Source organism: Carassius gibelio, chromosome A19, assembly GCF_023724105.1.
Source record: "Carassius gibelio isolate Cgi1373 ecotype wild population from Czech Republic chromosome A19, carGib1.2-hapl.c, whole genome shotgun sequence".
NCBI lineage: Eukaryota > Metazoa > Chordata > Actinopteri > Cypriniformes > Cyprinidae > Carassius > Carassius gibelio.
This window is the reverse complement of record NC_068389.1, coordinates 25,391,596-25,407,154: the sequence shown is the minus strand read 5'-3', so window position 1 is coordinate 25,407,154 and position 15,559 is coordinate 25,391,596. Positions and strand designations below refer to the sequence as shown.

At 38.6% G+C, this 15,559-nt stretch overlaps 1 protein-coding gene across 3 annotated transcripts; it reads left to right on the top strand.

Moving 5' to 3' along the window:
* Positions 1-5,837: 5,837 nt before the first annotated feature.
* Positions 5,838-13,001, top strand: LOC127935728 (transcription factor 19). 3 transcript variants are annotated; one of them, XM_052533838.1, is made up of 4 exons: positions 5,838-6,004; positions 6,652-7,262; positions 7,687-8,599; positions 11,038-13,001. In XM_052533838.1, the coding sequence occupies exons 2-4, from the start codon at positions 6,971-6,973 to the stop codon at positions 11,375-11,377; spliced, it is 1,545 nt and encodes a 514-aa protein (XP_052389798.1). In that variant the 5' UTR covers positions 5,838-6,004; positions 6,652-6,970; the 3' UTR covers positions 11,378-13,001. The 3 variants fall into 3 exon arrangements, with proteins under 3 accessions (XP_052389798.1, XP_052389800.1, XP_052389801.1); XM_052533840.1 differs by having other exon boundaries at positions 5,847-6,086; XM_052533841.1 differs by having other exon boundaries at positions 5,847-6,097.
* Positions 13,002-15,559: the final 2,558 nt, after the last annotated feature.

Here is a 15,559-nt window from a genome sequence, read left to right as displayed (position 1 = left end):
TTTTATTATGAGTATGCACAGTATGCTGATTCACATGTGTGTAATGATGTTTTTGAAGCTTATATCAGTTTCACAGAGAAGCCCATACAGTACAGTCCACATGGAAGAAAGAACACTAAAAGCACAGAAGTTGAGATCAAAGTAGGTGATTCTGTTTTTCTTTGGAAGTCAGTTAGTCTGCCAACCTGATTTTAAAGTTATAGTTCTTAACTCATGTCATTCCAAATCAAGGCTATTCTTATTAAAAATCAACATTTTGTTCATTAAAAATGCTAAAACAAAATTAAATATATAAATATCAGATGAAGAACTTGAAATGAGAATGAATGAAAATTAGAAATATTGCCTTGAAAGAAGTTTAAGTGACTGGAAATAAAAACTAAAACTGAAATCAATCAAAAGAAAAGTAATATGTAAGAAGAACTAATACAAATGACAAAATATAAAAATACTAATATAATAACTGAATATATATATATATATATATATACAAATAAAATAAGATTCAAAACATTCATAAAAACTTTAATAGTATATAAATAACTTAAAAATAACAAACCTGTAGGCTTCAATATGGAGCACAATATATATATTAAAAAAAACATAACATAAAACATAAAAGCAAATCAGTTGGATGCTTCACCACATTCTGAGAAAGCATTGGATCCAAGTAATGGAAGCACAGCCTGAGCACTTTAAAGTAAACTGAGTCACATTAACCAGTGTGGCCACTTTTCATTCGTAACATCTCACTGTTTGAGTTCCTTAATGACACTTTATCTTGCTGGGCTCATCTGATGCGAACAAGCAGAAACACTGATTCTAGAAGAACAAAGAACAAGAGAAGTCAACAACATTCATTAAAAAAAACACTTTGAAGAACAGAAACGGCCCTGCACTATGCATGACTTTGAATTACTGAGGAGTTTTAAGACTAGTTTAAAGCCAAGGGCTTGATTAGAGTGGCCATGTAGTGCATGTAAAGAAGAAAGACACATCTTAAAGGTCCCATTCTTCGTGATCCATGTTTCAAACTTTAGATAGTGTTGTTGTTAGAGTATAAATAATATCTGTAAAATTCTAAAGCTCAAAGTTCAATGCCAAGCGAGATATTTTATTCGTCGAAACGCTGTTATTTTCATTTCGGAGTCCAATCACCTTTGTTTGGGCTTCCCAGGGATGCTGTACTTAGAGATCAATGGTTACAATTTATGTTAAACTTGGTTCTAGAAAATTATAATCCACATGTAAAACTATGTGCAGCACATTTTGCTGAGGACAGCTTGCTCAATCTCAATCAGTTTAATGCCGGATTCGCACAAAGATTATTCTTGAAAGATGGATCAGTTCCCTCTTTGTCTGGAGAAGGTGTTGTTTATGGACCACAACCGGTAAGTGTATTTTATTATTTAAGTTGGTGCGTTTAACAGTATCTGTAACTTATTACACAAAGGGCAATGCTGTTAAGCTTTGTTAACTAGATGTTAGGGCTGTGCAAAAAAATCAAATGCGATTTCCATGGGCATCTCGTCAGTAAAGGCGCTCTGTGATTAGAAGTACATCTCCAGCACATGCATTCAGATCAGGATTGCCAGGTTTTCAAAACAAATCCTGCCCACTTGCTTCTCAAAACTAGGCCAAAACTAGCCCAATCTTGTTTCCAGGAGGGCAGCATGCACTCATAGAACAAGGAAGACATCAGCCCGTTTTTATGACAGTGAAAACAGCGTATACAGATAAGTTAATTGTGTGGAAAATACAGTTTTTTTTTAAACACGCGAAACATGTCATAACGTCGGTCACCTTGGAGATTGAAAATGTTTCTTTTATTGGAGCCCAAATTCAGACCCAGAACAATAAAACCCACAGAAGAGGTGGGAGTTCAAAGGAGGAATCTTTATATTACCAAACTGCAGGGAGAGGAAAAGTAGATATGTCATGATCTGCAAGATTAACCACAATCTGATGTGATCCGACCACCTCGGAGAAAACCAATGTTGAGCAGCTGCAAGAGCTTTTGAAGCACAGCAGCGGTGGTCAAAGAGTTCTCCTGTGTTCTGATTGTTGGATGATGATGATGAGTGGATAAAGACTAGAGCTATCAAATAGTGAGAGAGTGATCTACTCACCTGGTTATGTTCCTGGATGTTTCGACGTGGAAAACAGTTCGGATTGGAAATATTGATTTTTTTTTTATTAACAACATACTTTTCGTACCTTAATTTCAGTAAATGTTATGAAATTAGTGAACTAAGCCAATAGTAGCGCTGGCTGTGTCATTTGATTTGGGTGGGAAAATCATTTGAGGCAGTTCAGGAGTTCAGAGCGTGATTCATTTGAGTCAGTTTGGGGGTTCGTAGCAGGATTGCGAATCGTTTGAATCAGTTCGGTTGTTCATAGCGGGTTCGTGAATCATTTGAATCAGTTCGGTTGTTCGTAGCGGGTTCGTGAATCATTTGAATCAGTTCGGGAGTTCGGAGCGGCTTCGCGGATCATTTGAATCAGTTCGAGAGTTCGGAGAGGGTTCGCGAATCATTTGAGTCAGTTCGGTAGTTCGTAGCGGGATCGCGAATCGTTTGAGTCAGTTCGGTAGTTCGTAGCGGGATCGCGAATCGTTTGAATACGTTCGGTTGTTCGTAGCGGCTTCGCGGATCATTTGAATCAGTTCCAGAGTTCGGAGAGGGTTCGCGAGTCATTTGAGTCAGTTCGGTAGTTCGGTGTGGGATCGCGAATCGTTTGAATAAGTTCGGTTGTTCGTAGTGGGTTCGTGAATCATTTGAGTCAGTTCGGGAGTTCGGAGCGTGAATCATTTTAATTAGTTCGGGAGCGGGATCACGAATCATTTGAATCAGTTTGGGGATCGCGAATCATTTGAGTCAGTCCGGGAATTCGTAGCGGGATCGCGAATCGTTTGAATCAGTTCGGTAGTTCGTAGCGGGTTCGTGAATCATTTGAGTCAGTTCGGGAGTTCAGAGCGTAAATCATTTTAATCAGTTCGGGAGCTCGGAGCGGGATCGCGAATCATTTGAGTCAGTTTGGGAGTTCGGAGCGGGATCGCGAAACATTTGAGTCAGTTCGGGAGTTCGGAGCGGGATCGCAAATCATTTGAGTCATACTTTCCCAGTTCTATAGCTGATGGTGCGAATGCTTCCTTTTGACCATCTGCACAGTTACCGCTGACTTTGAAGTGCTTTATTGATAATCCTTGCCAATGGTAAACTAAACACCTTGATGAATCAGGTCCGTATGGCTTGCCACTGTAAATAGGATCAGCTGTGATATCGGGTTCTGGTCCTGGATCAGAAGAACTCCTCTGAAGGAACGGCTTGTCTCAGCAGTTTCAGGAGCTGATTCTGCTGGGGTGTCTCCACAGCCTGGGCCTTTCCGGTGATCTCCTTTCTAGCGCTTCTCATGCCATCCTTTTTTCTCCCTCATTTGAATATATTTGAACAGTTTTGAGCTGTGTAAGGCTTGTAGAAAATTGCTTATTGAAAATCTCAGACACCGACAATTAGTCATGAGGAATGATTTTGAAATAAGACCCAACTTAGTTAGGTGACTGCGTGCAAGGAGTACAGAAAGATTCTATAACCATATTCAAAATATTTAATTATGGTTTCATTATTGAATCATCTGTGTTCGACTAATTTCTACAGTCAGGATAAAACACATCTATATTTCCAACTGTAACATGCTCAAACATTTTGCTTCTGCAGTCTTACTGAAAATATTTTTAATAATAATAATCAATTATCACCTTCCTACCATAGACTCTTAAAAATAATGGCTCTGTACTGGCATTGATGGCTCCATCAAATGAAAACCCCCTTTTGCAACATTTATTTTTTAAGAGTGTATAGTTATCTTTTTTAATGTTTTCACAGCACTTGATTTTTAGGATGCATTTGTGCAGGTAATAAATGATGTGTGAGGAAGATTATGATGCAATATTTTAAAATGAGCTGTAGCTGGTGGGTGGAGTCTTACATTATGGGGCATGGCTTAGCATGCTGGTAAAAGTTTTTACGTCTGAAGGACACACTGAGGAAAATTGCAAAACAACAACAACAACACAGGGTGTCAAAAAAAAGAACAATAAAGACAAAATCCTTGCAAAAATAAAAATTATATGGCAGCTAATGTAAATACAGTGGTTTGCAAAAATATTAATATATTTCTTACATATATTCTAGTCTTACAATGGCCCTTCATTTAGCTTTACAAAACCTGCAGAAACCCTTCTTTTACACGGTCATGCTTTAACTGAATATTTGCACTTGAGAATGATTTGGATAATGCAAAACTCACTGAGACTATATTAATGCTAATTATACTTTATATATGCACTGATGTTATAGATCTATATACACAACTAAAAGCATGACAGAATCATGCTGAACAAGAGGTTGCCTATTTAAAGAAATTCGATTTCATTGCATTACTTTGTCTCTGATGAGAAGTATTCTTAATATCAGTGTTATTTTAGCAGCTAAATTGGAAATGTTTTCTAATTTGATTTATTTTTTGGATGTCAAATTTTATGTTTATGCAATTTACAATCATGGACAGAAAACAGTGTTTGAGTGCTGCGCACATTTCCAATCCTCAGCTATAACTGAGCACAACAAAATCACAACTGGTGAGCTGGTCATTAAAGGAAATGAATATCAATTTTTCTATTTCTTACTACGACAGAAGTCATGTCTACAGTCAGTTATATATAGAGGTTAAGGTTTATACAAATGTGTTCACTCCTCAAAGTTCAGTGTGATTAAGATTTACAAAGGTTATTGCTTTTAAATGTGTTTAAATGTGCATTTGTGTTTAGTGAGGTGAACTTTACCCTGATTAGGTTGAGCAGGATAAATCATAATTCTGCATACGAATATATACTTTTCACACTGAAAAGTGACTGAAAATACTTTTTTCTATGGTATAGGAATAGTGGCAATACAAGTCCATCCTGTAAGTTTGATCAGAGCTTTACACAGATGTTGGCATCACATTATCAAATGAGCTCAGGAGAGTGTGCTTTCTTCATCCATTTATGAAGATTTCATTAATCATTGATACAATTCTATTTTATCTTTTGTCAGCTTACATGCAAAAGTTCTCAGGAGATAAGTTTCTCAGAGTGTTTTATTCCATCTTGGAAAACTGTGATTGTGAAGCTGATTTGTAACATTATAGCATCTCCATTTTCAGATGAGCATTGAAAACCATCTCTCACACACATATATAACAGACTTGCATAAAATCAATAATATGAACTAGCTATACTTCACACTCATGCACAAAGTACAATGCAGAGGATCTTGTATTTAGCTGCTTTGTTAATTTAGTACTACTATTCGTTTTACTTCAAGCACAACTTTAGTTCAATTATGATTTTCTCTTTTAAATGGAAGAGGAAAATAAAACTGACTTAAAAAATCTCATGGTAGGTGTTCTTGTCTTTTTTATCTGATGCAAAATGAATGACTACTATTCAGAAATGTTATGCACACTATTAACGATTTGAAATCCTATAGCAATAGTTAGAATAAAAAAATGGCACACAGTAATATATACATATATAGCTAAATACAATAAAAAAACTTAATAGATATTACAACAAATACAGACACATACCGACACAAAGGATTCACAAAATATATTTGTATTCCAATTTAAAACATTTTGAAAAAAATCCATCCGTGTTACGAATTACTTGCAATAATTATATTAAGAAAAAAAACTAAGTATGTTAAAACCATAGACATAAATATACTGTATATGATATTTATGTCTATTGTTAAAACTGTCTGTTTTGTCATGTTTGACGGTCTCCTTGACAATATGGACGGAAGTGGAAGTGGAACATTTCGCGCAAGGAAACTCGTGCTGCTCCTGGCGCGCCAAATTTCAAAGCACTTCCTGGGGAGAGGAGGCGATAAGATTTACCACGGAGCACAAATAAAAGACTTATGTAGCGTTTCACAAAACATATACCTTGATACTGTGGGTATGTCACGCTTTTGTCAGTGTTTTATCATCGAAATGTTCGACGGGATGAAGTGCTTGCGTGTGTGCAGCAGCTGCTTGAGGTTCGCTTTGTGTGAGTGTGTGTTTATGCGCTGCGATCCGTGCTCAGATCATTTCCTTTAGCGACGAGAGAAAAATCGAGAACAAACAAACAAACCACTGCGTTGCTAAATGCTGCACACTTTTTCAAAATGATTTGACACGTTTTTTAAACCAATAGTGTGTCGGAAAGAAATGTTTGTTACCATGCAGCGTAAATAATAGACGATGCGCAACTGTAACTTTGCTATTTGTGCATGCATTAAGTGTCAATGTATAGAAATCAATGTATTGTTGGAGAAAAGCCATGTTCCAGTTTGTGCTCGCGCACACACACACACACCAACTCTTTTGTATATGTTTTGTGCATGTGTGTGTGTGTATAGTATGTATAGGAGTATTTAATGCAATAAATGTATTTATTACATGCCTTTATCATATTTTGTATTACTCTGTATAAAGAGTAATGCATAATATTTAAATGTTTATATATTACACTGTAATGTGCACTTATGGGATTAATAAAATGCATAAAAAAATGTTGATGTTGATAGTGCCACTAAAGCTTTGTATTGTTCTGTTTTACAGAATGAAGACCAGCATTTGAGCATCTGGCATTGGCGCTACTTATCCACTTTTAATATTTAATCTACCTAGATATTAAGTGCAGAAATATCTGTGCTGCAGTGTTTTAGTTTGTCCTCCAAATATTTTATGAAAAACATTTTTTTAGCATGTCAAATTTTATTTACTGGGCATAATAAGAATTTATATTCGTCATATTTGAAAGTCTTTCTGAAAGGAGGATCTTTGATGGAGGACGTTTAGCGCAGTGTTATGTGAGAGCCTCTGCGGTTTTCTGGCTGTGTTGCAGTTTTTCCTGCACTTTTATTTGTGGGATGTCAAAATGTCGTTAGGAGTCCAACCGTGTTTTCAGCTGTTGAGGATTGGATTGTCTGACACAAACAATAGCAACACTCATGGAAAAGAGTCCTCCGACTCCGTCCGTGACCTGTACACTTTTAGGCCCGCACTGGCCCAGTGTGTGTTTCGTTTGGGACGGGCCCCTGAGCTGTGTGACGTCACTCTGGAGTCCACGATCGTGTCCCGTATCCATGCAGAGCTCCATGTGGAGAGAGAAGCTGATGCCTCTGGAGAAGAAAGCTGGAAAGTTCAAGTGAAGGACCGCAGCAGCCATGGTGTGTTACAAACACATATCGGATACAGTATAGTTATTATATTATTTTGATATATTCCAAACACACACTTATATATATATATATATATATATATATAACCATTAGAAGTAATTTCATAGTATAAATATGTATGTATAGTAAGAATGTGTGTATGTATATATTTTACCATTTTAGGGATGATTTCTATATATATATATATATATATATATATATATATATATATATAAAACTATTACAAATGCAGTATTGTTGAAATTAGTGTTTGGTTTGTTTCAGAATATTCTGGGATAGTCTAATGTTTTTTTTTTTAATTTATGTGAAAACGACCTACACATTTGCATTCTGGGATACATGTAGATTATTTTATTATGAGTCCTGATGTAGACCGTAAAATCTCTTCTAAAAGTTTCTCTCTGTTCCTCAGGCACATGGGTAAATGAGATGCACCTCCAACAAGGGGTCTTAAAGGAAATCTTTGATGGCGACACGCTCACCATCGGCGGCCAATCAGGACGGGCAAGTACAGAATTCTACTTCCTCTTCCAGAAAGTACGGGTTCATCCGCTGGACTTTGACGCCATCACTGTGCCCAAAGCGGGTTCCTTCTCATTGGACATAAAGAACCGTATCAGAACGTGCTCGGACCGCAAACCAGACCCCGGCGTGGACATCTCAAAGCTGTCCATCAACAGAGCCACGGTCATCCTCAACTCCATCGGCAGCCTGAGCAAGATGAACGGCAGCTGCTGGACCTTTAAGAAGAGCGAGAAAACTAGCCCCTTCAAAACGCCGGTGTTCAGCGCTTTGGCCCCACCAACAACACCGCCTCCTTTCCAGACCGCTGGAGAGATTTCCTCCAAGTCTGTCCCGCCATCCTCAAAGAGCCGACGCAAGTCCGCCCACACGGTTCTGCTGGAGGACGACAGCTCGGACGATCCCTCGAACCGCAGAGACCTGGAGGATGGACGCCGGGGACAAGCCAAGAAAAGACGCCGGCTTTACAAATCAGAGTCCGAGGTGTTTCAGCCCCCTCTGCCCAAACTGGAGCAGAACTGCCGGTCACAGTACGATGTGAGCAATGTGCCACCAAACAGGCAGTTCAATCATATCGTGAACATCTCGAGTCACACCAGAGGCAACGGCATCAGTTTGACTCCTCTCCGCCAGCAGAAGTCCTGCTTGTCTGGTCCTGGAAGGAGGCCCAGGGCAAACAGCTCTCCGATTTTCACAACCCTCGGGATGGGAAGTGAGAATTACAACCTGACCTCCCCGTCAGCGAGGATGCCCAAGACCGAGAGAGCGAGGGGCGTGATTTCTCGCTTTCAGGCCTCAACTGGGTGAGTAATACTTGATAGTTACACACGCGATTATCATGAAGTCTTGAAGAAACAAAAAAATAACAACTGGATTTTATGATCCCGAGGTCTGCATCTCCATTCTAAAAACAAACAAACAAATAAATATATATGCAAAAATATCTTAGAAAATTAAAGTGAATGTTTCTAGTCGTGAGTATCTAATTTGTGATTTATAAGTTTGTGAAATGTATGGAAAGGAATACAATCTTTATTCTATTCTGAATATTATTAAAAAGAAATTATACAAGTAATATTTCTAATTGGGAGTGTACTTTTCTATAACTGTAATCCTAGAAAAGTTGGGACATTTTGTAAAATGCAATATAATCTAGAATCTGTGATTTGTCAATCCTCTTTAACCTTTATTTAATTGTCAAAAATACAAAGAAAAAATTTCCAATGTTTCACTGACCAACCTAGATGTATTTTGTAAATAAAATAAAAAATATATATTTTTGTGGCAGCGTCGCACTCTAAAAAAGTGAAAAGATTCTAGAATATCCATGTTAAACTGCTTTGAAACGGTTTCTGCAGTAAGCAGGTGAATTGGTCAAAGGTGACTGGGTGTAAAAGCAGCATCTCCGTCTTTTCCAGGAAAGCTGGATCATGGGATCATTACTTTGTGCCTAATTTCATTTAATGATTTCTCAAATGCAAAATTGCAAATAATTTAGCTCTTTCACCAACTGCCATGCATAATATTGTAAGAAGAGTCGGGGAATCCAGAGAAATCCCAGTTTGTAGGGTGAGGCAGGAAACCGAATGTGTGTGACCTGAGAAACCGTCGTGCTGCAGTGTTAAATATAGCCACATGGGCTCAGGAGTACCTCCAAAAACAGCTGCATCAAGAAATGCAACTTGAATCTCTATTTAGAGTCTATAAAGGAGAAATCTATACTTCAATTCTAGGCAGAGACATCAGCAAGTTCTTTAGGTCCGAACTCCATGAGTCCATGTTTCAGCTTGTTTTGGGGGAAAACAAACATCAAATTTTCAGTGGTAAAGACAAAAGGGTCCATCCAGACTTTCATAAGAGACATGTGCAAGAGCAAACGTGTTTGGGGTTTATCAGAGCAAACGGCATGAGTGACTGCAATGTGTGTGAAGGGATCATTGAGGTGGAGGTATATTCTGGAATTGCTCAGAGATGTATACTTCCATTAAGATATGACGTCTTTCATGGGAAGCTCATGGTTATTAGATCAAGACATAGCCAGGTGGTCTCATTCTGCATGTGATAGAAGAGCGCTCTATAGACACGTGTGGATGTGACTGACAGGCTGCAGATCTGTCTCCTATTTAAAATGTATGACCAGTCATGAAAAGAAGAATCAGACGATGAAGACTTTGGACTGAAGAGCAGCTGAAGTCCTGAATCAAGTGAGAATGGAGAAAAGTTTTGCTTAAAAAAAAATTAGCATCCTTAATTCCCAGACGATTAAAATCTGTAATTGAAAGGAAAGTTGTTGTGACAGTTAAACATGCCTCTGTCCCGACTTTTTGGGTGTTGGAGTGGGTTACAGCTATCCTAATTATTCACTTTTACAAAAAACATTTAAAAGGCCAGTGAAATCATTGGAAATATGCTCTTTGTACTTTTATTAGTTAAATAAAGAGAATGAACAAATCACATATTCTTGATTTTTGGAATTGTGGTAATAGTTTATTCCATTAATTTCTATAAAATATCAGGCAATATATATATATAATTTATTGTATATATAAAAGGACATGCATTTAAAAACGATTAAATTAAAATAAGTCATTTAATATTTAAAATAAACATATTAGAATATATATTTTGTTTTAACATTTTAAGTAATGTATAGATCTAATATAAATATATAAAAAAATAGTATATATATTAATATAAAATATCAAGGAATTTGCTATTTCCAAGCCTGGACAATTTGTGTAAATTAATACAAATATATATATATATATATATATATATATATATATATATATATATATATGTATGTATGTATGTATGTATGTATGTGTATATGTATATATGTATATATATATATATATATATATATATATATATATATATATATATATATATATATATATATATATATATATATATATATATATATATATATATACACACACACACACACACACACACACAGTATATCAGGGAATTTGTGATTTCTAAGCCTAAAAAATTTATGGGAATTAAATATAAATGTAAATTTATAAATAACTTTTTCTTTAAAATTATAATATGTATATTTATTTATTGTAAATTTTATTTAATAAGTGAAACATGTTATAGAAAAATAAATCCATTCAAATTTCAATCGGTAGTTTATTTTAGGAATTACATTTGTTAAAATCTTAATCGGTAGTTTATGAATGAATTACATTTGTTAATGTAAAATCGTATTCATCTTTTTTTTTCTTGGCAGGCGTCGACGTGGAAGGCCTAGAAAACACCCGCTGCCGCAGCCTTCCCTGCCGTCTCCCTCTTCATCATCTTCCTCTAGCTCCACCTCTTCCTCCTCCTCTTCATCATCCTCCTCCTCTGAAGAAGATGATGAAGAGATGGCTGTGGCTCAGGGCGTTGAACCCTGTGCAGCGGCTCACTGTCGTCTCCCGCAGCAGGACACCGTGCAGTGGATCCAGTGTGACGACTGCGACGCCTGGTATCACCTCGACTGCTTACCACACAACCACAACCGAGCCTCGCTGCTGTTCGACCCTAACGCAGACTTCCACTGCGGCTGCCACCGCGCCACACACCGCTGAGTTCAGCTCTCAGTCAGGACCAGCTTGGCTTCTCTCTGGTTTAAGGTTCTGTAATAAACCAAATGCTCTCAAACGTTGTTATTATTACAGTCAGATTCACGGGACTGTCCGTCATGTAGCTTCTTGGCTCTCACGGTGCAAATCTCTGCGATGATGACGAGTTTGTGTTTTCTGCAGTGTTGCAAATTGCTCTGAATGGTGATTCAAACTGATTTGGATGAAAGGAGGGTGTTGGATTTGCACAGCAGCTTATAGAGCATCCCATTACAACTCAACTCTCCATGCTTTATAACAGTTCATGATAAATGTATTCAATATACACAATGAAACCTTCAAAAAATTAAAAAAATCAAAAAATAAGTATGAATATGCTTTGAATGGGAGTCTATATTTTTAGAAGAATGGATGAATTCAAATATTGAGGAGGGTTTCGCTAAGCTTTACTACATACTGGTGTTTAAACATGCTTTATCAACATATTAGCTGGTATATAATATGTTATGATTAAATACTGTAAGAGATGTTTTAAATGGGCAGTAAGGATATATGATATGCTATCATGCTAAAGGGTCTCAAGCATTACTTTAAATGTCATTTCAGGACATTTGATAACAGCTAAACCTACCATCACACCTGAAGCTTTGACTGATTCAGAAGTGAAGTGCAAACATTTCTATCGTCATTTTTAAAGGAATAGTACACCTAGAAATGAAAAAATGCTGAAAATATACCCCCTCAGAACATGCAAGGTGTAGATAAGGTTGTTTCTTCATTGGGAACAGATTTGGAGATATGTAGCATTCCATCACTTTCTCACCAATGGATCCTCTGCAGTGAATGGGTGCCGACAGAATGAGACTCCACACAGCTGATAAAAACATCACAATAATCCACACTACTCCAGTCCATCAGTTAACGTATCTGAACTGAGAAGTTGCATGTTTGTAAAATACTTTGGTTTTTAAATGGTCTTTAATCTGTGCATTCTTCTCTCCTGATTCAGACGAGACAACTCAATAACAAAGCAATATTATGGATTATGGACTAGTATTTTAGCTGGAAGCAATGGTTTTGTAGTTAAAACATCTTGATGGATTTGCTTCTTACAAACCACCACAGCTCCTCACTTCTTAAGACTGATGGACTGGAGTAGTGTGGATTATTGTGATGTTTTAATCAGCTGTTTGAACTCTCATCCTGACGGCACCCATTCACTGCAGAGCATCCATTTGTGAGCAAGTGATGGAATGCTACATTTTTCCAAATCTGTTCCCAATGAAGAAACAAACTCATCTACATCTTGGATGACCTGACGATGAGTACATTTTCAGTCAATTTTTGTCTTTGAATGATTTATTCCTTTAAGCTTTATATTTGATTGCACACACGATTGTCAGTTGTGTCTTGTAATGTAGTCTGTTATTACACAAGCTTTGTTTCTGATCTCAACTAACCCCGTGTAGATGTATCGATCTTTAAGAATAGAATTTCTGTGGTATGAATGTTAAAAGATACTTTCACTGTCATCACTTTAACTCAACATTCTAGAAATGACAAAGGACTCCATGTCACAATGTTTGTCTTGTTGGGAATCAAGGGCTGAATAAAGAATATAAGATAATAATATGATATGTCAAGCATTATTAAGTTTTGCAACCTTGCGTGATCTATGATTTGAACAAAAGCAAAAAGATGTACTAATACTAAATTTTCAGCTGCATTTAGTACATTTAAATATGGTTTATTAACATTTATTATTTTAAATAGTTATTTTAAATTAAAAAATTCCATGTATATATATTTCTCATTGCTGGTCCTGCAGTCTTGCTCCAGCCCACCTGGCGGAAATTTTCAAGTGAACCTAAAGACATTGATTAGCTGATTCAGGTGCATTTCATTAGAGTTGGAATTACATTTTGCAGGAAAGTTGTTCTCCTGGACATGCGTGAGCAACTCTGATTTAATGCATTAAAAAGGTAAAGGCTTATATTTTTGTTATATGAAGTATAAACTAACATGCAAGTAAGTGGCATGCATATTAGCTAGTTTAAATACTAATTACCCCCTTAAAATTGATCGAGGTCTTGATTTTCATGAATTAAAATCGTATTTCAAAATATATTGAGTTTATATTTAGTTGACCAGCATTTTTATTTTTTACTAATTGGAATGACCTATTTAATGCTGTCCCATAGTGCAACCCTTTTATTGCTACACATATACATACATTCATACATGCACACACACACACACACACATATATATGTGTGTGTGTGTATGTATATTCGAAAAACATGTATTTGTTGCTATAAAATAGCAAAAGCACAAATATTTTAAACCTTTGGTAACAAGATTTTGAACTTGTACACTGAAATACTTTAAGTGAACAGCAAAAATGCTAAAAGATAAAAAAACCTTACATGGATATTAATCAAATCTCAATATTGAAAATGAAAAAAGCATGTTTGCTTGCATTCTTGCACAGCTGAACAGGAACATGTTATTGCTGTTGTTATAAATCTGTGGAGCTGGATGGATTGTCAGGTGGAATCCAGTGCGATTGCTCGGACCTTTATGAAGTCTGTGACCCAAATGTCTGAATCACCTATTGTCACATCACATCCCGTCACATTTATCCATTCCCTGAACATGGCTGTGGGTCTGGGAGGCATTTGTAACAGCGTGTGGTTTTGAGGTCAGTGGAGACTCATACCTGAGTCTGTCTCTCTGATGGATGGCTTGTGTTCACTCTTCTCTGCTCAGTAACGTCAAACACGTCTAGTGCTGTGAAATCTCAATAACGCTGCCTATTTTGCGCATCTGTAGGTGTGCATCTGCAGAACTGAGGGCGTGTGAGTTTGTGTCATCAATTTATTAAATACATATTAAATGTTAAACTTCATATATTTTATATATACACTATATAATATTCTTTTTTATTCTACATTACTGTGGCGAGTGGGGCGGGGCCGAGAGGCGTGGGAACGAGGAGTGAGGCCGGGTGTAGTGATTGGAGATGAGCTACACCTGAGCCCCACCACCAGTATCGAGTCCCACGTAGGAGATGGAAGGATATAAAACTGGAGTGACGACCGTGAAGGACGAGAGAGGACCAGGCCTGGGACATTACTTTATGTTTGCTTTTTATTTGTGCGCGTCAGTCGCCGTGAGGGGCTGACGCGCTGCTTTGTGTTTACTTTTGAGTATTAAAATGGTTTTGATTGTGCGCCGGTTCCCGCCTCCTTCTTCCCGATGAATATGGAGATTTGTTTATTACAGTGGTGCCGAAGCCCGGGAGAAGGAGGGACGCGCTGCTGAAGATCCCTCGCCGCTGTGGTGAATCCGCGGTGCCCTCGAGCTGGCGAGGTGTGTGCCGCCATGGACGCTCGAGGCGGTGGGCTGGAGCGAGTTGCCGGGGACGGGCGAGCTCGCTGCCGACCGCCCACGACAAGGAGGGGCGGCTGCCGTCCGTGAGGGAGCGGAGGAGTCGGCGCCGTTCGCCAGGGGGCCGGAGCCTGCCGCCTCCGTGACGGAATCCGGAGGGGCAGGGAACGGGGGACTCCTGCCGCTGCCCAAAATCGGAGGAGCCGTCGCCGTCCACCGGGCGGCGGAGGAGTGTCGTGCCGTCCGCCGAGGGCCGTCCAGTGCCACCGCCGGGCACCGCGGAGGAGATCACCCAGCCGGTGGAGGGCCGAGCAGCAGTGCGTCTGGGAACCGGATTTTTTTTTTTTTTCCTCTCTCCCCTCTCTCGTCCCTGTCGCTCCTCCTTCCATCTCCTTTTCTCTCGCCTCGTCTGTCCTACCCCCAGGTTCCCGCAGGTCCCCGTGAGCGGTCTCCCCCGGAGTGAAGGGGGGGGGGGGGGGGGGAGTAGAGCGCAGTCTCGGGAGTACCCCCCGGCCTGCGAGGGGCGATGGGGGTATGTGGCGAGTGGGGCGGGGCCGAGAGGCGTGGGAACGAGGAGTGAGGCCAGGTGTAGTGATTGGAGATGAGCTACACCTGAGCCCCACCGCTAGTATCGAGTCCCACGTAGGAGATGGAAGGATATAAAACTGGAGTGACGACCGTGAAGGACGAGAGAGGACCAGGCCTGGGATATTATTTTATGTTTGCTTTTTATTTGTGCGCGTCAGTAGCCGTGAGGGGCTGACGCGCTGCTTTGTGTTTACTTTTGAGTATTAAAAT